Source organism: Scleropages formosus, chromosome 20, assembly GCF_900964775.1.
Source record: "Scleropages formosus chromosome 20, fSclFor1.1, whole genome shotgun sequence".
In the NCBI taxonomy this organism is placed as follows: domain Eukaryota; kingdom Metazoa; phylum Chordata; class Actinopteri; order Osteoglossiformes; family Osteoglossidae; genus Scleropages; species Scleropages formosus.
The window spans coordinates 20,544,759-20,563,006 of record NC_041825.1 but is presented as its reverse complement, the minus strand read 5'-3'; the positions used below and the strand labels follow the sequence as shown (position 1 = coordinate 20,563,006).

At 44.9% G+C, this 18,248-nt stretch overlaps 1 protein-coding gene across 2 annotated transcripts; it reads left to right on the top strand.

Annotated features, from left to right (window-relative positions):
• Positions 1-1,323: 1,323 nt before the first annotated feature.
• Positions 1,324-17,742, top strand: cfap52 (cilia and flagella associated protein 52). 2 transcript variants are annotated; one of them, XM_018762143.2, is made up of 14 exons: positions 1,324-1,422; positions 5,162-5,361; positions 7,791-7,927; positions 8,490-8,618; positions 9,050-9,149; positions 10,008-10,124; positions 10,855-10,955; positions 11,221-11,391; positions 11,715-11,863; positions 12,513-12,658; positions 13,425-13,576; positions 14,067-14,169; positions 16,436-16,547; positions 17,374-17,742. In XM_018762143.2, the coding sequence occupies exons 2-14, from the start codon at positions 5,350-5,352 to the stop codon at positions 17,547-17,549; spliced, it is 1,605 nt and encodes a 534-aa protein (XP_018617659.1). In that variant the 5' UTR covers positions 1,324-1,422; positions 5,162-5,349; the 3' UTR covers positions 17,550-17,742. The 2 variants fall into 2 exon arrangements, with proteins under 2 accessions (XP_018617659.1, XP_018617658.2); XM_018762142.2 differs by lacking the exon at positions 1,324-1,422 and adding an exon at positions 3,788-3,940.
• The last annotated feature ends 506 nt before the right edge of the window (positions 17,743-18,248 follow it).

Genomic DNA, 18,248 nt, shown 5'->3' with positions numbered 1-18,248 from the left:
TTTGAGCGATAGATCGTGACAAGAAGACAGGTCAGTTGGGAGTTGAAGGATCTGTGTTTTGGAGAGTTTGAGTTAGAGGTGGTCATCAGACAGCCATGCAAAGATGATGAAATATTTACGTGAAATTTCTAAGGCACTTTGGTGCAAGAACAACGTTGGTTTCTGACTTCATCTATAGATTGGATTTAGAAAACATTATCTAACAAAGCACACAGATTTAATAATCTATCATTACAATTCACACAGCACAGAATTTATTTCCCACTTAACCATACGCTTAGCTGTATTCAGGTAAAACTGTGCAAATTTAGTTTGTCGATTTCAATTAAGTGAGGGGAGAACACGTTGAAATCGGGCTTTTGTTAATGACCACATTCCCGCCTTATTTCAGGGAATGTTGGAAGGTCAGCGACAGGCTTCGGAACAATAAAGTTCTCTCAGCTAGGTGCCAGGCTAATTAAATATCAGTTAATGATGCATTACTAAAGATTTCTTTTTCCTCAGGTTGCATCCCATGGCATGACGTGCTCTTGCTTTACTGAGCTAATTTATGAATGGGCACCTGCCATAGTGCTTGGTGGTCTTCCGTGGACATGATTCCAATTAGGACTTCACCGCTGAGCAGCTCTAAGAAGGGCATGACCTTTGGACACCCTTTCACATTTGAAAACATTGCAAAGGTCAAGCATTCATGTCTTACAAAAAAACATACAATGCACCGAACCTTATTAAAAATACGAGGATAATTAGTGGGCCAGTTATGCGCAAGGAAAATTTGCTCTAAGTTTCAGTTCTCCAAGTGCTGGTGTCTTTCTCATCACCCCTGTGGCTGACTGCGATGCACGAAGACAAGCACACTTTTACTGCAGAGCAGTGTAAAATATCTGCTAATCAGAATTTCACATCCCAAGGTCTTATTCCCATGTTCCCTGCTAACTGTTCTGCTTCTGGAAACCACCACAGAAGATGTGAGGTGTGTGTACCGCCCGAAACAGTACTCTATAGAGGAAGTACAACGGGCAGCGTAGGTCATTTACTCTCGCTTTTCATCTTCACAAAGGGAAGGAAACACAATGGGGAAGTTCTTAAATACTTTAGACCAGGACAAGGCTTTGTCTTGAATGTGAACAAGCTGTCAAAATACATTAAGACCATGTTAAAAAATGTCATCTGCATAACTTTTCCTCCTGCCTTTGAGTTCGCGAAGCAGGCTTGGTTGTGTGTGAAGCAGTGGAGCACTGAACAAGTCATGGATTTTCCTCTTTCTTCACGTTTCCAGAGCAATAATGGACGGAAGGTTATGAACTGATCATGAACTGATCATTGTCCATCTGCAAGACTTGGAGGACAAGACACAGTCCCCATCTCATACCGCCACACCAAGTTCTACCTCTGCAAATGAGTTCTCCTCCACTTTTCCAGGTACCCTCATCTGTCTAACTGATGTGTCTCCAAAGCCCAGATCCCTGACTGTCCCATTAACCATGTTGACTGAAGGAACAGCAGCCAACTGTCACCTCAAGGTTCACAGCAGGGGTCAGTAACAGACTCATCACTGGTAAGCTGCTCATGTCACTCTCAGAGTGTCCAGTTGTCCTATCATTCTCTAAGACACTGATCAGATTTATAGATATTGTTTTTGAGAAGACCACACAAAGCAATGGCTCCTAAATCTGAACTGAACTGCAGCTAGTAAGAAAGAGGACAACTAGAGCACAAGGAATAATGAGGAATAACGATGAACCGCCGCACCTCCTTGTGCCCACATGTGAAGACGGGTTCAGGCTATGTGTATTAACGCAAGTTCGGTGACCAGGCCACTGTGTTACCCTCTAGGATGGTCCTCACTGAGAGAGCCTCTTTATGATCCAGTCCCTGTAGGCCTGAGGAATTGAGAACAAGTTCACTTTCCCATCTCTGTAGCAACTGACACAGCCTGGAACTTCTCTTGAACTGTCTGAATGATGCCATCAGTTGGCTGATCTCATCTGTAAATATGTATTCTGTTATGCTTCTAAGGATCAGACAAATCAGTGCTATTAATTGAGTTGTGACATTAACAGATGTGATGTACTTATTCATCCATCAGTCCATTATCAATATCCCAGATCCAGGAGCTGTAAGGCACTGTCACTGGCTGCAGTGTTGCAGTTCCAACCTTAAATGTGATACCTAGAAACATACAGTAATTCCTCAGAAATGCTCAGATATGAAATACAGGGGGCAGTGTAAGAATAATTATATAGATGTGCCATTAAAGGGTGGCACGGTGACATTTCTGTCTCAGCGCCTGGGCTATTTTGGCATGGGTTCGAATCTGGCTCAGTCTGTGTGGAGCCTGCAAGGGCTCCCTCAACCATCCAAAGACCTGACTCTGAATTGCTTTTAGTGCATGACCGTGTGTGTGTGTGTGTGTGTGTGTGTGTGTGTGTGTGTGTGTGTGTGTGTGTGTGTCTCTACCCTGTGATAGACTAGCATTCCATCCATAGTGTTTCATCTAATGCCTTGAACCCTATGCTTCCAGGATAGACTCCAGAGCACTGTGACCCTGACTAGGGCAAGCGGTTAACAGTACTGAGTGAGTTGTGCCATTAATTATACATGTGTACCAGTGTCAGCTGTTTATTACATCATTATACATTAGTATTTGTAAGTGAACTATATTGTACATCGTAGGGAAAAGATGAGGGGAACCTTCCCATCATCCATTGCCATGCATTGTATATGTGCTGTTTTAATCATGTTTAGCAAACATATGATGTATTATAATTACTGTTTTTCTGCCAATGAGGGTTTAGATGTAGATGTGAGGGGGGTAGCTGCTAGTGTAATGGTTCAATAGGCTGCAGGTTTGAATCCCTCTGCTGACTGTAGTACCCTTGAGCAAGGTAGTTACCCTAAATAGCGCTGCTAAAATTACCCAGCTGTATAAATGGGTGAATACAGTATTTCAAAGTAGCTTAATGTTGTAAGTCACTTTAGAGAAAAGCATCACCTAGATGTAAATGCATCCATTCTCTGTACTACATCCCACACACACACACACACACACACACACACACACACATTGTCTGAACCGCTTGTTCCAAGCAGGGTCACGGCGAACTGGAGCCTAACCCAGCAACACGGGACATAAGGCTGGAGGGGGAGGGGACACACCCAGGACGGGACACCAGTCCGTCGCAAGGCACCCCAAGCGGGACTCGAACCCCAGACCCACTGAAGAGCAGGACCCGGTCCAACCCGCTGCGCCATCGTGCCCCCCTCTGTACTACATCCGCAGTGCTGCAAATTGCACTATTGCAGTGTCTTGTCTTTTCTTGTTTCCTTTCTGATCCTGCGCTCCCCCGTAGGTAGAGAGAAGTGTAGCACAAGAATCTCACCGTACTCTGTATCCTCACTAGAGCAATTCAGGGTAGGTACCTCGCTCTAGGGTACTACAGCAGGAGGTGGGAATTGAACATTGGTCTTTCAGTTGCAGCGCAGCAGCTTTGACCGCTTCTCCACCTGCTGTATAAACAGGTGCAGCTACTTACTTAACAGTGCAAAGTCACCTGCGACAAAGGTGTCGGAGAAATGAGGAATAAGAGCTTGAGCTGGAACTCGTCCCCCTATTTGTCCATAGGGTTCAACACTCCCGCTAATACCTTTAGGGCCCCAGCGCTGTACCCGAGAAGTCGTTACGGGAGACGATGCTTGCCTCTCGCCTCCAGGGGGCAGCAGACTCGTGTCCAGGAGCGCAGGACCCGTCTCCTGGCAACGAACTCAAACAAACGGCCCGCCGCTCCGATAAGGTAGCAGTTGGGGAAAAGGTTTCTTCTGTGTGGGGCCCGTCGACAAGCGAAAGGTGGAAATATTTATGGCAACAGAAAAACGAACATGTCTGAAGAGAATAAAGATATTCCGCAGCTCGAGCTGCAGGCAGTGATTGGGTTTAACGGTAAGAAAAAGGTTGTTACGGTACGTCTTTCCAAATTCCAGACCAGTGGCTTCGTCACAGCGCTGTCACTCTCGAGTGTGAAAAAGAGGTGGTCTCTTCGACTGCTTTTTAAATTGCTTCTCTTGATGCAAAGTGCTTTGGAGAAGAGCATCTGCTAAACGAATAAATGGAAATGATTTCGTACACGAACGGTACCAATACTTTGTATGGATCAGTCTCAGCACCAACTAACTAGATATTTTGAATTCCCAGCGAAGAGAATATACATATATATGTCCAAATGTATCTTGAATTTTCTTGCTAGCAAGTATAATTCCCAGCAATAATATCCATCCAATAATTTCCCAGTAATTAGAGGTGGCTAGCAGTGAGTCCCATTCACTCACTTATGAATTACATTTACATTTAATACTCACATACTTACTTGTACTGAAGTAAATTTCTAAACAGACTGTAGTGTTCAGAGTAGTTTTTGAGAAAGATGCTTTTTACTGTGACCCAAGTATATTAGAAAATAAAGGAAATGTACTTTTACCACATTACATTCTTATCACTCTCAGCCTCTTACTTTTGAATTGTTCACATGTAATGTTTGAATGTTCTCTCCCTTTTCCTACCAACAGTAGTGACACCTCTTTGCTCTCAGCTCACTTGTTCCATGGATTACATTGGCTGCTGTTGGCTGTCATTTGCACTTTTCCCTTTAACCGGTCAAGTGTAAACAGAACTTTTACCAGCGAGTCTTGAGCAGCGGCCAGTTAAATGTTTCAGACGTTGACTATGCTTTCAGGTTTGGGAGATTGAGAATCGTGAAACATTAAATAGTGGAAATAGGTTAAGGCGGCACGGTGGCACAGCAGGGAGTGCTGGTGCTTCACAGCTTCTGGGCTGTGGGTTCAAATCCAGGTTTGAATGTAATTCAGTCTGTGTGGAGTTGACATGTTCCTCCAGCATTTGCGTGAATTTCTTCCAGGTTTCTTTTCAAAGACATGTTTTTGATGAATTGGTCACTCTAAACTGCCCATGAGTGTGTGTGTGTGGTTGCCCTATGATGGACTGGCATCCCATCCAAAGTGCACCCTGCCTTCCCTCACTACTTCTACTTAAATACATTTTTGACAGCTGCTTTTACTTGTACTTTACCTGAATACTGTTTTTGAATAGCCACCCCTGATAGAAATGTTTCTGTTCACATAGATCAGCATCTCCACTGTTTTGCAGGATATGTGTCCTCTGGCCTCAGGGTCCATCCTGACAGAGAGCACCTTATTTATCCCCTGGGCTCCACTGTCATCCTGAAGAGTCTCTCAAATGGCAAGCAGGAGTTCCTGCATGGACACACCAACTATGTGTCTTGTGTCACAGTCTCCAAAAGTGGACGCTACGTTGCCTCCGGTCAAGTCACCTACATGGGCTTCAAGGTAGACATGGGTTCCCATGAGTTACAGTGGAATCCATCTCACGATTTGCCCATTTTCAAATTCAGTCATGTTATTCTTCGCCATGTCTGACAAGTCTTTGTCTTGTTCAAATGGACAGTTAGGTACGATAGTGTGTGCTGAATAACATGGGTGACAACAGGTAACTCTCTGCTAGTATTTTTTTGGGAATTTCTGTACTTGTACAGAGAAGAGTATTCAATTAATACATTACAGTGGTGCTTGAAACTTTGTGAACCCTTTAGAATTTTCTCTATTTCTGCATAAATACGGCTTAAAACATGATTGAATTTTCACGCAAGTCCTGAAACTAGATAAAGAGAACCCAATTAAACAGATGAGACAAAAACATAGTTGTTCATTTATTTATTGAAGAAAACAATCCAGTGTTATACGCTTATTTGTGTGTGGCAAGAGTATGTGAACACCTAGGATTATCAGTTCATCTGAAGGGGAAATTAGAGTCAGAAGTTTCTGCCTTATTTCAAGGGCAGAAATCTGAGGCGTCACTATCAAAGTCTGATTTTCATAACACAGGTTTGTGGAAGTGTGTCATGGCTCTTGCAAGCAAAGGAGATTTCTGAGGACCTGAGAAAAAGAGTTGTTGATACTCACCAGGCTGGAAAAGGTTACAAAAACCATTTCTAAAGAATATGGACTCAACCAGTCCCTCTTATGCAGATGGTTTACAAAAGAAGGAAACACCATTGTTACCCTCACCAGAAGTGGTCAACCGACAAAGATTGCATCAAGAGCAAGGAGTGTAGTAGTCCGGGAGGTTACCAAAAAACCCAAGGTAACGTCTAAAGGAACTAAAGCCTCTTTTGCATTAGTTAATGTCACTGTTCGTGAGTCCACCATCAGGAAAATACTTAGCAACAATGGTGTACATGGCAGGTTGCAAGGAGAAAGCCACTACTCTCTTAAAAAGAACATTGCTGCCCATCTACAGTTTGCTAAAGACCATGTGGTTACGCCAGAAGGCTATTGGAAGAATTTTCTGTGAACAGGAGGCCAAAATGAAACTTTTGGCTTGAATGAGAAGTGTTATGTTTGACAAAAGACAAACACTGCATTCCATCATAAGAGCCTTATCCCATCTGTGAAACATGGTGGTGGCAGTATCATGGTTTGGGCCTGCCTTGGTGCCTCTGGACCAGGATTTCTTGCCATCATTGATGTAACTAGAAATTCTGAAGTGTACCAGCAGACTTTACAGGAAAATGTCAGGGTATCCATCCGTGAACTGAATCTCAAAAGAAAGTGGGTCATACAGCAAGAGAACGACCCAAAACACACAAGTCATTCTACCAAAGAATGGTTAAAGCAGAAGAAAGTTATTATTGTGGAATGGCTCAGTCAAAGTCCTGACCTCAATTCTATGGAAATGTTGTGGAAAGACCTGAAGCAGGCAGTTCATGCAAGGAAGCCCACCAACATCCTTGAGTCGAAACTGTTAAGAAGGAATGGTCTGAAATTCCTCCAGGCTGATGTGTAGGACTGATCCAACAATTACTGGAAACATTTATTTGCAGTTATTGCTGCTCAAGGGAATCGTACCAATTACCAAAAGCAAAGGATCACATACTTTTCCACACACAGATATGTAACATTGGATCATTTTCTTCAATAAATAAATGAACAAGTATGCTTTTGTCTTATTTGTTTTATTGGGTTCTCTTTATCTAGTTTTAGGACTTGTATGAAAAACCAATCACATTTAATTTCATATTTATGCAGAAATAGAGAAAATTTTAAAGGATTCACAAACTTTCAAGCACCACTTCAGCGGCTTGGCTTCAGCCATCTGTCATAAGTTTTTAATGGTGTAAAACTGTGTTTTTCAGCGGACAGATTCATTTTAAGTGTTGAATTAAATTTGTCAGTTTAAAATTGCTTCACGTATAAAGATGAACATCTGTAGATATACTAAAATTTACTGTGGTACAATTGTTTTGTCATTTGTGTTTAACGGAATAAGGTAGGACATAAATGCAGGTTACTAGTTAGGATGGATGTAACTGTAATCATTTATTCAGTCTTTGCAACTGTCATTTTGACTTTTGAATCAGGATTCCGATTACCTAAATGTAAGGGTAATATTATCGGGTTGTCTTTTATTCATACAGCTATTAATCTGTCAAATTTCTTAAGTAGTTTGATTTAGTTACTTTGAAAGATTTCTTTTCTTATGCATTTACTAAACCATATATGTATTGTATGTAAAGCAAATTTCCCTTCTGAATAATAAAGGAGGAGTAATGTTACGATTATAATATAGAATGAAATCCCCGTGAGCACCAGGATTCATACCTTCTGCTGCGGTGCTTCTTGTTGTGTCCTGAGTGTGAAAAATGAGGGCACTCGCTTTACATATTGATTTTTTTTTTTTTCCCCTCTTTGCCCAAAAGGCAGATGTGATTATTTGGGATTTTGCTGCTAGAAAAATCCATGCCAGACTGCAGATCCACAAAGCCAAAGTGGAAAGCCTTGCATTCTCTCCAAACGACATATACCTTGTGTCCCTGGGAGGTCAGGATGATGGCAGGTAGGCTGTCGCTCAAGGGCTATCAGGACCTGTTCCTTCTTGCATTAATTTACAATGCTGCTTGAAAGCATGAGAACCCTATAGGAATGGCCATTACTCATATAAAATATTAAAATAAGCATATAACATCCAAATCTTAAATTCATAAAATGAATAAATGATTATGACTTACACACCTGCTGCTACTTGGTTTAATCAGTGCAACTTGGGCTTCACTTATTTTTACACCTGCACTGCTACCATGTTTCTACTAAACATGTTATTTCCTCTAAAGCAACACATGAAATTGGCCATCACACACCTGTTATGTCAGATGAGACGGACTGCTTCTCATTTAATAACCGTTTTGTGGTAAAACCGAGGGACGACAAGGGGTTCGTACACGTTCGAGCAGCGCTGTACATTTAAAGCCTGAAAAGTGGTTCTGATGCTTTTAAAAGCCGAATGAATAGCAGATGCGACAAAAATGCCAGTTGTATTGTGCTTCCTGTTAGAGGTACATGCTCTTGTGTTGTCCGCACTCCACAGTAAGTTTGAGTGACCCTGTGTTTCTGTCTCGTAGCATAGTCGTGTGGAACGTTGAGAGCAAAGAGGCCATTTGCGGGAGTCCGGCGTCGCCTCACATCGCCGGCCACTCTCTGACCATTCAGTACTCCAACGCGAACGACAACATCTTTGTGTCTGCCGGCAAGTCAGTACCCCGGCAGCGTGTCAACGTTTTGCTTCTTGTTTAGTTGCATCGGAGCTGTCATTTAATGAGCCTCGGCCATCCACTCAAACGTAATTCCGTTTCCGACCGCGTGAGCGGCGCGGAGGAACTGCTGCGGTGGAGTGCCAAAGGTTACCGCCACCTCACCTCTCGGTGTGTTAAGTGTGCACGTGCAACTCTTGTGGCTGAAGAAACCCTCCCATCCTTTTCCTGCTTGTACGCTTTTACAAGCTGTTTAGTCCTGCCTTCAGCACATCAGACTTGTCGACTGGTAACAGCAACAGAAGCTCGCAGATGTCATCTCCAGGACTGTTACTAGTTTTACTTTAGGAGGCGTGACTGTCGTTTGTCTTGCGCTTAAAAACCGGGCTTGGGCTCAGGTACGAGTCATCTTGTCCTTGTGCTTTCTGCAGCGGCACCATCCGTGTTTGGGAGCTCGATCTTCCCAACAGGAAGATACGTCCCACAGAATGCCAGATGGGGCAGCTGAAAAGGATAGTCAGGTGTATAGAGGTGAGTCCATGTCCCCAGTACAAGCTCTGCAAGTGCAGCAAGTGACATCTGGCTCCCAGGAGGCAGCACAGGGCATGCTGTAGTACCACTGAGGAGAGTCCAGTACTATGATGAACTTTACTTTTTTTTTATTTAGCAGATGCTTTTCTCTAAAGTGACTTCCAATGAACTCTATGTGGAGTCATCAGCCCACACATCTTATTCATTGCGGTGACTTACACTGTTAGATACACTACTTACACTGGGTCACTCTTCCATACATCAGTGGAACACACTCTCTCTGTTACACTCATGCTATGGGTGAACCTGAACAGCATGTCTTTGGACTGTGGAAGGGAAACCAGAGCACCTGGAGAAAACCCATGCAGACACAGGGAAAACATGTAAACTCCACGCAGACTGAGCGGGGATCGAACCCACGTCCCCTCGCACCACCCAGGCGTTGCCCAGTAACATATCTATCTTCATACATGGGTACTTATTATGTGGTTACTTACGGTAGTTTACCCATCCTGGGTGTGTCCCCTCCCCCTCCAGCTTTGCGCCTTGTGTTGCCAGGTTAGGCTCCGGCTCGCCGCGAACTCGCATGGGACAAGCAGTTTCAGTCAATGTGTGTGTGTGTGTGTTATGGTAGTTTAGTTAATCATAGTTTTGAGTTATGGTTATTATTGCTGCAGTCAGACCTCTCCCAGGTTCATCTCAACTACCTTCCAGCACAACTCCATGTCCTTAACCTATTTACTACACACCTGCTACCCTGTCTGTAAGAATGAGTAGAATTCATAACTGACCAGGACACAGTGACATGCGCACAATGTATATGAATAGCGTTAATATGATGACAATGGTGCGTTCCAGGTTCCCGAAGATGACGATTTCTTCTACTGTGGCACAAGCAGCGGCGATATTCTGAAAGTGAACCTCAAGACAAGGCTTCTGAACAGCTGCTGGCCGGTCAAACAGAAATTCAGCAAGGTCAGCCAAATTTGGGGAAACCTTATGAAAGCATAAAACTGTATGGCTTTTTGAAGTGCAAAGCACTTTTCCGGGCAGTTGTACAAGCAGGCTACAAAAGACACAATAATGTACTATAGCTCTAATAAATAACGGAAAAGTAATAAAAAAAAACATACAGCGTTGCCTGTGGTGCTGCCCTCTGCTCGACAAGAAGACCCGACAAGTCTCTTAGCTATGTGATCAGTTTTATTAAGACATTGTGAGTGGATTAAACGCAATTTTGTGTTAAACCAACATTTGCTGGTCTAAGAAAGTGGTGGGGTGTATTTGAACCAGTAAGAACGTTTAATTTATTCGATCTTTCCCGAAGCCTAAGCTAAACTGAATAATTGAGCGCTGGTTCTCATTTAGGCAAATAAATCCCTTGGTTGCGTGGAGAACGAAAAGCAATCAACCATGTAATTATTGTAACGTCTGTTTATTTTAAGTAATAATCAGGTAATTATTGATTACAGAAATTCCTTGAAAAACAAATTCTGTTTTACGCAGTTGAGATGATGGTGTTCAGCTGTTACGTTTAGCGGATGGCTCGAGTCGTGCCGTGCTTTCACCTAACGCCAAGGTCGAGGACGGTTAGTCGAGAGCTCGGATGGCCAAAAACGGCAGCGCGCGCAGCGGGGCTGTCGGAGGCAGGCTTTGAAGAGCAGGTTCTGACTTGCGGTTTTCGGTTTTGTTCCTGTCCGGGCAGGGCGTGAACGTTCTGAAGGTGCTGAAGACAGGCGATGTCTTGGTGGGCTCTGGAGATGGGATGTGCACCCTGTGCTCGGGATCAAACTATACAACCATCAAGTGAGCTCAGCGACAAGATTTACGATAAGTGCGCTTTGGCGTTGTGTGCACGGACGGTCATTTATTCGTTTGCCGGAATCGTCTGTATTTAAAACGATTTACAGTTTTAGATTAAAAATCAGTAGAGCAAGGTTGCAACAGCAGCGTCTGCAGTTTGCCATTTGCTATCATTCCTCAACCGGCTCTGTTACACCTGTGGCCCATTTCTGTCTCGTCTGAGTGTGCGGTGCAGGTACCACATGCGTCTTACCCTGTGCCCTGGTAGGAAGGTGCAGCTGGAGGGAGGGGTCACATCCATCGCGCTGCGTGGGGAAGGGCACCAATTCTTTGTTGGAACGGAGGTGGCCCAGATCTATCGCTTCAGCTACACAGACTTCAAGGAGGAGCTCATCACCACGAGCCATAACAGCGCCGTCACGGGCATGTCCTTCCCCTTGTGAGTGACACAGCGTCAGACAAACGGAGTCCCTATAAATCCGAATGATGTCGATCGGTGCAGGCGAGTGCTCTAACGGAGCACTGTCAGGGAGCCGATGGCGCACAGATGCCTCCGTTCGCCTCTAGTCACAGTAATCTCTCTCACTGTGGCTTTTTTTAATCGTTTTTAAACGCAGTGAATTGATGTAAAAATCAGGTAGTCATCGCCAGCGGAGGGTGTAGTGAAACAGCCGTTTCTGCACTCTGTAGCCAGAATACTGGAAAACAGGTGGACTGAAAGCTGGCGTAAAGACTCTTGGTCTCTCTCCGTCTCTCTCTCAGTGGCTCTTCTGAGCTCTTTGCCACCTGCTCCAAGGACGACATCAGGGTATGGCACACGGTCACGTCCAAGGAGCTGTTGCGCATCAGGGTCCCTAACATGACCTGCAATGCTGTCGAGATCATGATGGATGGCAGGAGCATCATCAGCGGTGGGTGGTCCCTCGGCAGCGCCCCCAACCCCCAAACCGTGCACTTCATCAATCTCACCTCTGTGCCCCAGGGGCTGCGTTGAACTCACAGCGCCTACGCACAGTAACCAAACTGGGCGAATGCCGCACGTCCGCGCACCGCAATGACACCTCAGAGTACCGATCCTTCTCTAGCCCCAGTCACGATGAATCCTCGTTGCCACAAGAGCACCTCACTGTCCTGCTTTTCCTCTCTGGCTTCAGCATGATTTCAAACATCAAACGTGGCACACAGATATTGGATCCACAGGGGATCATCAGGAAAGCAGCTGGACGCCAGCTCTGATCTGCTTCTGTTCGTCTGCAGCATCTGTGCACTGCCAGGGATGATCTCATCTTAGTGTCGAGTCGGACCGCGATACGTTTGTCGCCAGCTCCGCACCCAAAGGGTCCGAGCCCCAGTGAACCGTGAGGGGACCGGTGGAGTCTCTCACCTGTAAACGGACTTCTCTTTACACGTCAAGTTAGAACTGATTTAGACAGGCTGCGGTAACCGGTCCTGGCAATTGGCAACTTGTTTCTAGTTTATGAGGATTGTCATTGTGCGTATTTTACGCGTAAGAAAGAAACATTTTTTCGAGCCTTAGTCTTGTTTTCTTTTTCCCACCAGCTTGGAATGATGGCAAAATTCGGGTGTTCTCTCCCGAAAGCGGGCAGCTGAGCTCCGTGATCCACAACGCCCATAGCATGAGTGTGACGGCCATCGCCTGCGCCAGGGACTGCCAAAGGGTTGTCAGTGGGGGAGGAGAGGGGCAGGTAAGCGTCCTGATCGCTGGCGTAAATGAGGAGAAGCAACAGCAGGTGGCGCTATAGCTAAGGAACTGAGGGATGCTGGTTTGGTTCCCAGGAACAGAAGTGGATGGGATGTCTGCTGTAGCCTTGAGGTGTGGATTATTTTCTTCAGTACAGTCTAGCGGTATGAATTGATAAAAGAGCCAGATCCGTAATTCGCTCTGGAGGAAGGTGTCTGCCGAGCAAATGAATAACATAATTACAAGGCTGAATAGCCTTAGTGGACATTCAGTCTCTGCTCCAGCATTTTCAATGTGCATGTATCACAAGCTTTAATTAAATGCAGAAACTATCTCATCCTGGGCTAAAGTGAGTTTGCCCCTTTTTATCTTTTAACTCGTTTATTTGCAACCGTAAAGGTCAAATGACAGAAGGTGCGTGCGGAGACGATTTCTGAAAAAGGAAAAGAGTTTTCTGCAGCCTTGCAAACAGACATATGAGTAACAGACATATTCTTTCGTCTGCATTTTTAAAATGTTACCGATGCTGTCATGCAATAGTCATTGTTGGGGGTTATGGTCAAAAATTTTAAATTGGTTATATTCAACTTAAATTTTAGTAGATATATCGTTGATATACATCTGGTACCGGGAGTTGCAGTGCTGCCCTTCCTGGAGAACTGAGAAATGAGCACTGCACGTGTCAGAACGGAACGGGCCCATATGGGTTGCTCCGTGTTTAGCTGAGATGGCCCCGCTCGGCATCACCTTTCGTGGTCTCCCCCGTGCAGGTGCGGCTATGGGAGCTCCAGCCAGGGCTGCACAAGCTCATCGCAACCATGAAGGAGCACAAGGCCACAGTCACTTGCATCAAGATCAAGAGCAACGACAAAGAGTGCGTTACAACCAGCTCCGATGGGGCATGCATCATCTGGGACCTGGTGTGAGTGTAGACATCTTTCTCATTTACATTTACATTTACATTTATTCATTTAGCAGACGCTTTTGTCCAAAGCAAAAGTACAATTTATGCATTACATTAAGAGAAAGAGACATAGCTGCAGACATGTAAGTCTCAAGCAAACCTAGTTTGATCCCGACCACTTGCTGCACCGAGGTTCATCGTTCTAGTAGGTGCATAAAACACAGGATAGACAAATCCTGATACCCTCTTACCAAATTTTTTTTTTTTTTTTAAATAATATTAAGATACACAAACAAGCATATACAGTGCCGGAGTAGTGGCTGATAAAAGGCTTTATCTGGTGATGCTCATGAAGTTATGGTGCATGAACATTTACACCGTACATGAGCTGGAGAGATCTTGGGCGAAATGGGTCCGGAAATGGTCTCGTCTTCTGTTCCCCAGCATGTTGACTGAGGCTTCTAAAGTCATTAAGTCTTTGCTGGTTTCATGTCTTTCTCCTTTCCAGCCGCTTTGTGAGGAATCAGATGGTCTTGGCCAACACTCTCTTCAGGACCGTCTGCTATCATCCCGAGGAGTACCAGATCATCACCAGTGGCACAGACAGAAAGGTGGGTCTCCGCATCATCCATGGGATGACATGTTGGGATAACAGTCACATAGCTAGTGAGGTAACCAGTGGAATGAATGGCAAGAACTGGATACATTTTTCAGGTAAACAGCTGAATATTGTCGTAATTACTCTGTAAGACCATTTAAATTCTCAAATAATTTATAAAAACGTTACAGTGAACTTGCTGGCAATGTTTGGTCCCGTAAACTTTTGTTGACAAATGCATTCACTTTGTCGGTTTGACAACATTGCAGCTGAAAATATAAAGAATAGGTTATGTTGGTCAACCAACATAATGAATACGTTAAGGCAGAACGCTGAAGGAACAGGTTAGGTCCAATGAGTCATAGAATAGAACACTGCATGAAACTTTAAACGCGTTAAGAAAATATTGCCGAATTGAGTTTTCACTGATGAATGTGTAACAAATGAAAATGCAAGACATAATAATTGTTTTATTTACGCAGCTCTCTACCTAAGGCATCTCTTCATTCACACTGGTAGCCCTTTGTTTGTCAGCCCAGATCTTTGAATATTTCTCCAGCTATTCTTAAAGACAGTAAAAATAGAGAGCAACTTGGTTACGTCAGGCGTCCAACACGCTGCGAGTGGGGAGCGGCCTGCTGATTTGCCGGCGCCGGCAGGCCGGACACCGAAGCGTCCCGCGGACAGAGCTGACGGAGGAGCGCTGGCGTGACGCCTTCCTGAGGACGCAGCCCTGCCGTCCAGGGGGAGACCCGCCAGCAGTACCATCTGCTCGCTTGCGTCCCAACCGCCGTCTGCTTTAGAGACGAGAATCGCCCGCGATTAGATTTGTATTGGGGAGGACTGACGCGCGGGCTCCGCGTCCGAGGCTTAGGGGTGAGACGCGGCAACTGCCCTTGGACCCGTGGACGTGCGACTGAGAATTTAGAAGACATCACCGGTCTCGCTGAGCCTAGTATGACTTACAGTTCACGGGAGATAACTGCCTGCCTACACACAGTACTGAAGGCCTCCGTCACAACCCAACACAAGATCATCCCGTTGCACATTTCCATATTTAAATCTTTCATAATGCTCCAGTACCGAGAGTCGGTATTCTTAGCGCTGGAAAAATGTAGTTTTGAAAAGCACGTCACACCTTGTATTTAGCTGATGGCACTTGAGAGAGCCATTAAAGGAAGGCAGGATTAGTACATAAGGACTTAGTGGATTAGGATATGGAAATGCATTGCTAAGGGAAGAAACAGGATAAATAGAGCCCTGAATAATTAGAGGGTTTAACAGCACTTATAAGTGGGTTTAAATTCCTCGTTCCCTCTGTGATGAATTACTGCGAGATACAAAATAATACAGCACAAGTACAAAAGGAAAGTGTAATCACACCCAGTGCCTTTTATGCACTTTTTTGTAATAATGAGGTTCCGCAGACACAAAAGGCCCAAACCAAACTATTTTCTCGAGGCAATTAGCAAGAGCAGCAAGTGAAACTAACTGCAGCTACACAAACAGTGTCATCCCTAATTAATTTCTGATTGCCACCGCGGTGGAGACCAGCCAAGGGCCGAGAGGCAGGAATGGGACGCAGATGGGCCGCAGCGATGGCGCCGGCCGCCGTCTCTCTAGCAGGCCCGCCGTGAGGATGAGGTCGTGACTGTGGTGGAGCGGAGCAGACGGAGAGCATCTGTCAAAGCGGCGCCGAGGATTTTCGCTGCATGCCGCATCGGGGTCCAACGCGCACCTGGAAGTTGAGAGTTTCTCAATCTCATGAAAACGAACTCAGCTTGGCGGAGGATGCAACGGTGTGCTATTAACAACTTAGTGACACAGCCAACGCTCTCCTGGGCTGTGGGCCCTGTCGTGGGTTCGAATCCCGCTGTCAGTGCAGAGTTGTGCACATTCTTCTCCATGTATGCTTGGGTTTCCTCCCACAGTCCAAAGAGGTGCAGTTCAGGTGGATCGGTGGTGCTAAATTGCCCCGGCCGTGTGAATAGGCGTGCCTTCGGCTCCCTGTGCCGGACTGGTGTTCCCGTTCAGGGCGCACCCTCTTCGACCTTGCGCCACATTCCGCTGGGATAGGCTCCAGTTCACCACAGCCTTGCTCAGGACAAGCAGTTATTGAAATTGGACGGATTATATTTATTACTACATATAGCAACGATTAATTAGAAACAAACATTTGAAGAGACTGACACCGGGAGAGGCGATGGAGGTTCTTCGTGGGGCTGTCTTTGTCTGGCGATTGAGTACTCCGTTTAAGTAATGGACACTTTCCGGAACAGATTGGCTACTGGGAGGTGTACGATGGATCTGCCATCAGAGAACTGGAGGGGTCCCTCTCCGGAGCCATCAATGGCATGGACATCTCCCACGACGGAAATTACTTTGTCACAGGTCTGTTCTGCTGGCTTGTTGCAGGTGCTTCATTTTGCAGACAATACCGTGTTGCTTGAAAGTATGTGTGTAGCCCCTTGTGTCCCTTAGTTTTGCCACAACATTGTTATTAATCAGAAGCAGTCGGTCTCATTTGACATAATAGGTGCGTAATGACTAATTCCATATGTTGCTGTAGAGGAAATTGTGTGTAGGTGTAAAAATAAGCGAAGCCCAAATTGCATTGGTTAAACCAAGTAGGTAAGTAGAATCATAATCATTTATTCATTTCATAAGGTTATGATTTCGGTTTTTTTAAGTTTGTTTTAATATTTTATACAAAAATAATGACCGTCCTTATTGGGTTCACATACTTTCGAGCAGCACTGTATAGTGTTACAGTACTGTTTGGTACCGCAACTTTGTCTTTTACCATGCTTCCTTATGTTCAGTTCATTAGTCTCATGTATTAATTTAATAATCTAATAATGAAAGTCTTGTTTAAAAGTAAGGCAGTACAGCATCAGACCTTTTTATAGATTTATAAAATATAAAATGAGAACAAATGCTCTGTGGAGTAATTTCTGGGAAAGTAAGTTGTTTTGCCTCTTCAGATCGGTAAATATTGCCTTTGTACCATTTTGAGATGTATCAGTTGCTGAGGTAGTGTTTTTCTAATCCAGTATATTTGTATTTCATTTTTTGTCAGGGTAAACACATTCTATTGTAGGTACGAGGTATTTTGATTTCAGCAAATGTTATTGCGCAGACTTGATGATGAGCGCATGTAGTCGAAGTGAGTAACGTTCCTGGAACTGGGGGGGGGTGGGGGTTGGTGTTTTCGCAGGTGGTGATGACAAGCTGATGAAGGTGTGGGGCTACACTGAGGGAGAGGTGACGCACGTGGGCATCGGACACAGCGGCAGCATCACCAGCGTGCGCATCTGCCCCAGCCGCAAATACATCGTGAGCACCAGCGCGGACGGCGCCGTGCTCAGGTGGAAATACCCCCACCCCTCATAGGACCACCTGGACAAGATGATGATGATCACACGCAGCGACTCGGTCCTCCTCGTCCACACGGTCACTCTCGAATCGCATAGGAGAGAAAGGCCCCTCCCGTTCTCCTGGAGTTGGGCTCGCCTTGGTTTAAAATAAATGCTCTCTTGCTCAAAGCTGACGGGGATGTGGAATTTTGCTTCTGGTGTGTTTCAGTGCCTAGTAAATGAATCTTGTTTCCTTGGCATCAAAAGGTGTTTCTCAAGTGTCTTATTCGTGGAGTTTGTCTTCCTTGACACAGCGACAGAGACTTGAAATGTGACAGCCAAGAATTATGAGAATCAGTGCTGTGTTTTAGCAAACTAAGTACAAATTGTCTTTGGAGAACAAACTACACCATGAACTGAACTGCAGAGCAGGAATACGGAGACCTTTCAGAAGGAGGGTCAGTTTGGTACTGGAAACAATGAGGGTTTATGCCTCACGTTCTGAGGAGGAACCTCTAAAAGGAGAGTTAAGTCTTTGTCCAAAAATCATTACTTTGCAGATAAAAAAGCTTTCCCTGTATTACTGAAAAAGTCATTGGAGATGATTTTCAGCAGGGCAAAGTGGTCAAACATGTTCACCTGTATAACAACATTTACTCTGCAGAGAGGGATGAAGGTCATTATAACATACTGAGTGTTGAAATGAATGGATTTAACATTATAAACAAAAGAAAAT

What these genes read in the sequence shown, in the direction of transcription:
- cfap52 (XM_018762142.2), top strand. Translation starts at nt 3,880, where the DNA reads ATGTCTGAAGAGAATAAAGATATTCCGCAGCTCGAGCTGCAGGCAGTG. An exon ending in ATCTTTGTGTCTGCCGGCAA is followed by an intron (nt 8,619 to 9,049) that starts GTCAGTACCCCG and finishes TGCTTTCTGCAG; the next exon opens with CGGCACCATCCGTGTTTGGG. An exon ending in GGATAGTCAGGTGTATAGAG is followed by an intron (nt 9,150 to 10,007) that starts GTGAGTCCATGT and finishes GGTGCGTTCCAG; the next exon opens with GTTCCCGAAGATGACGATTT.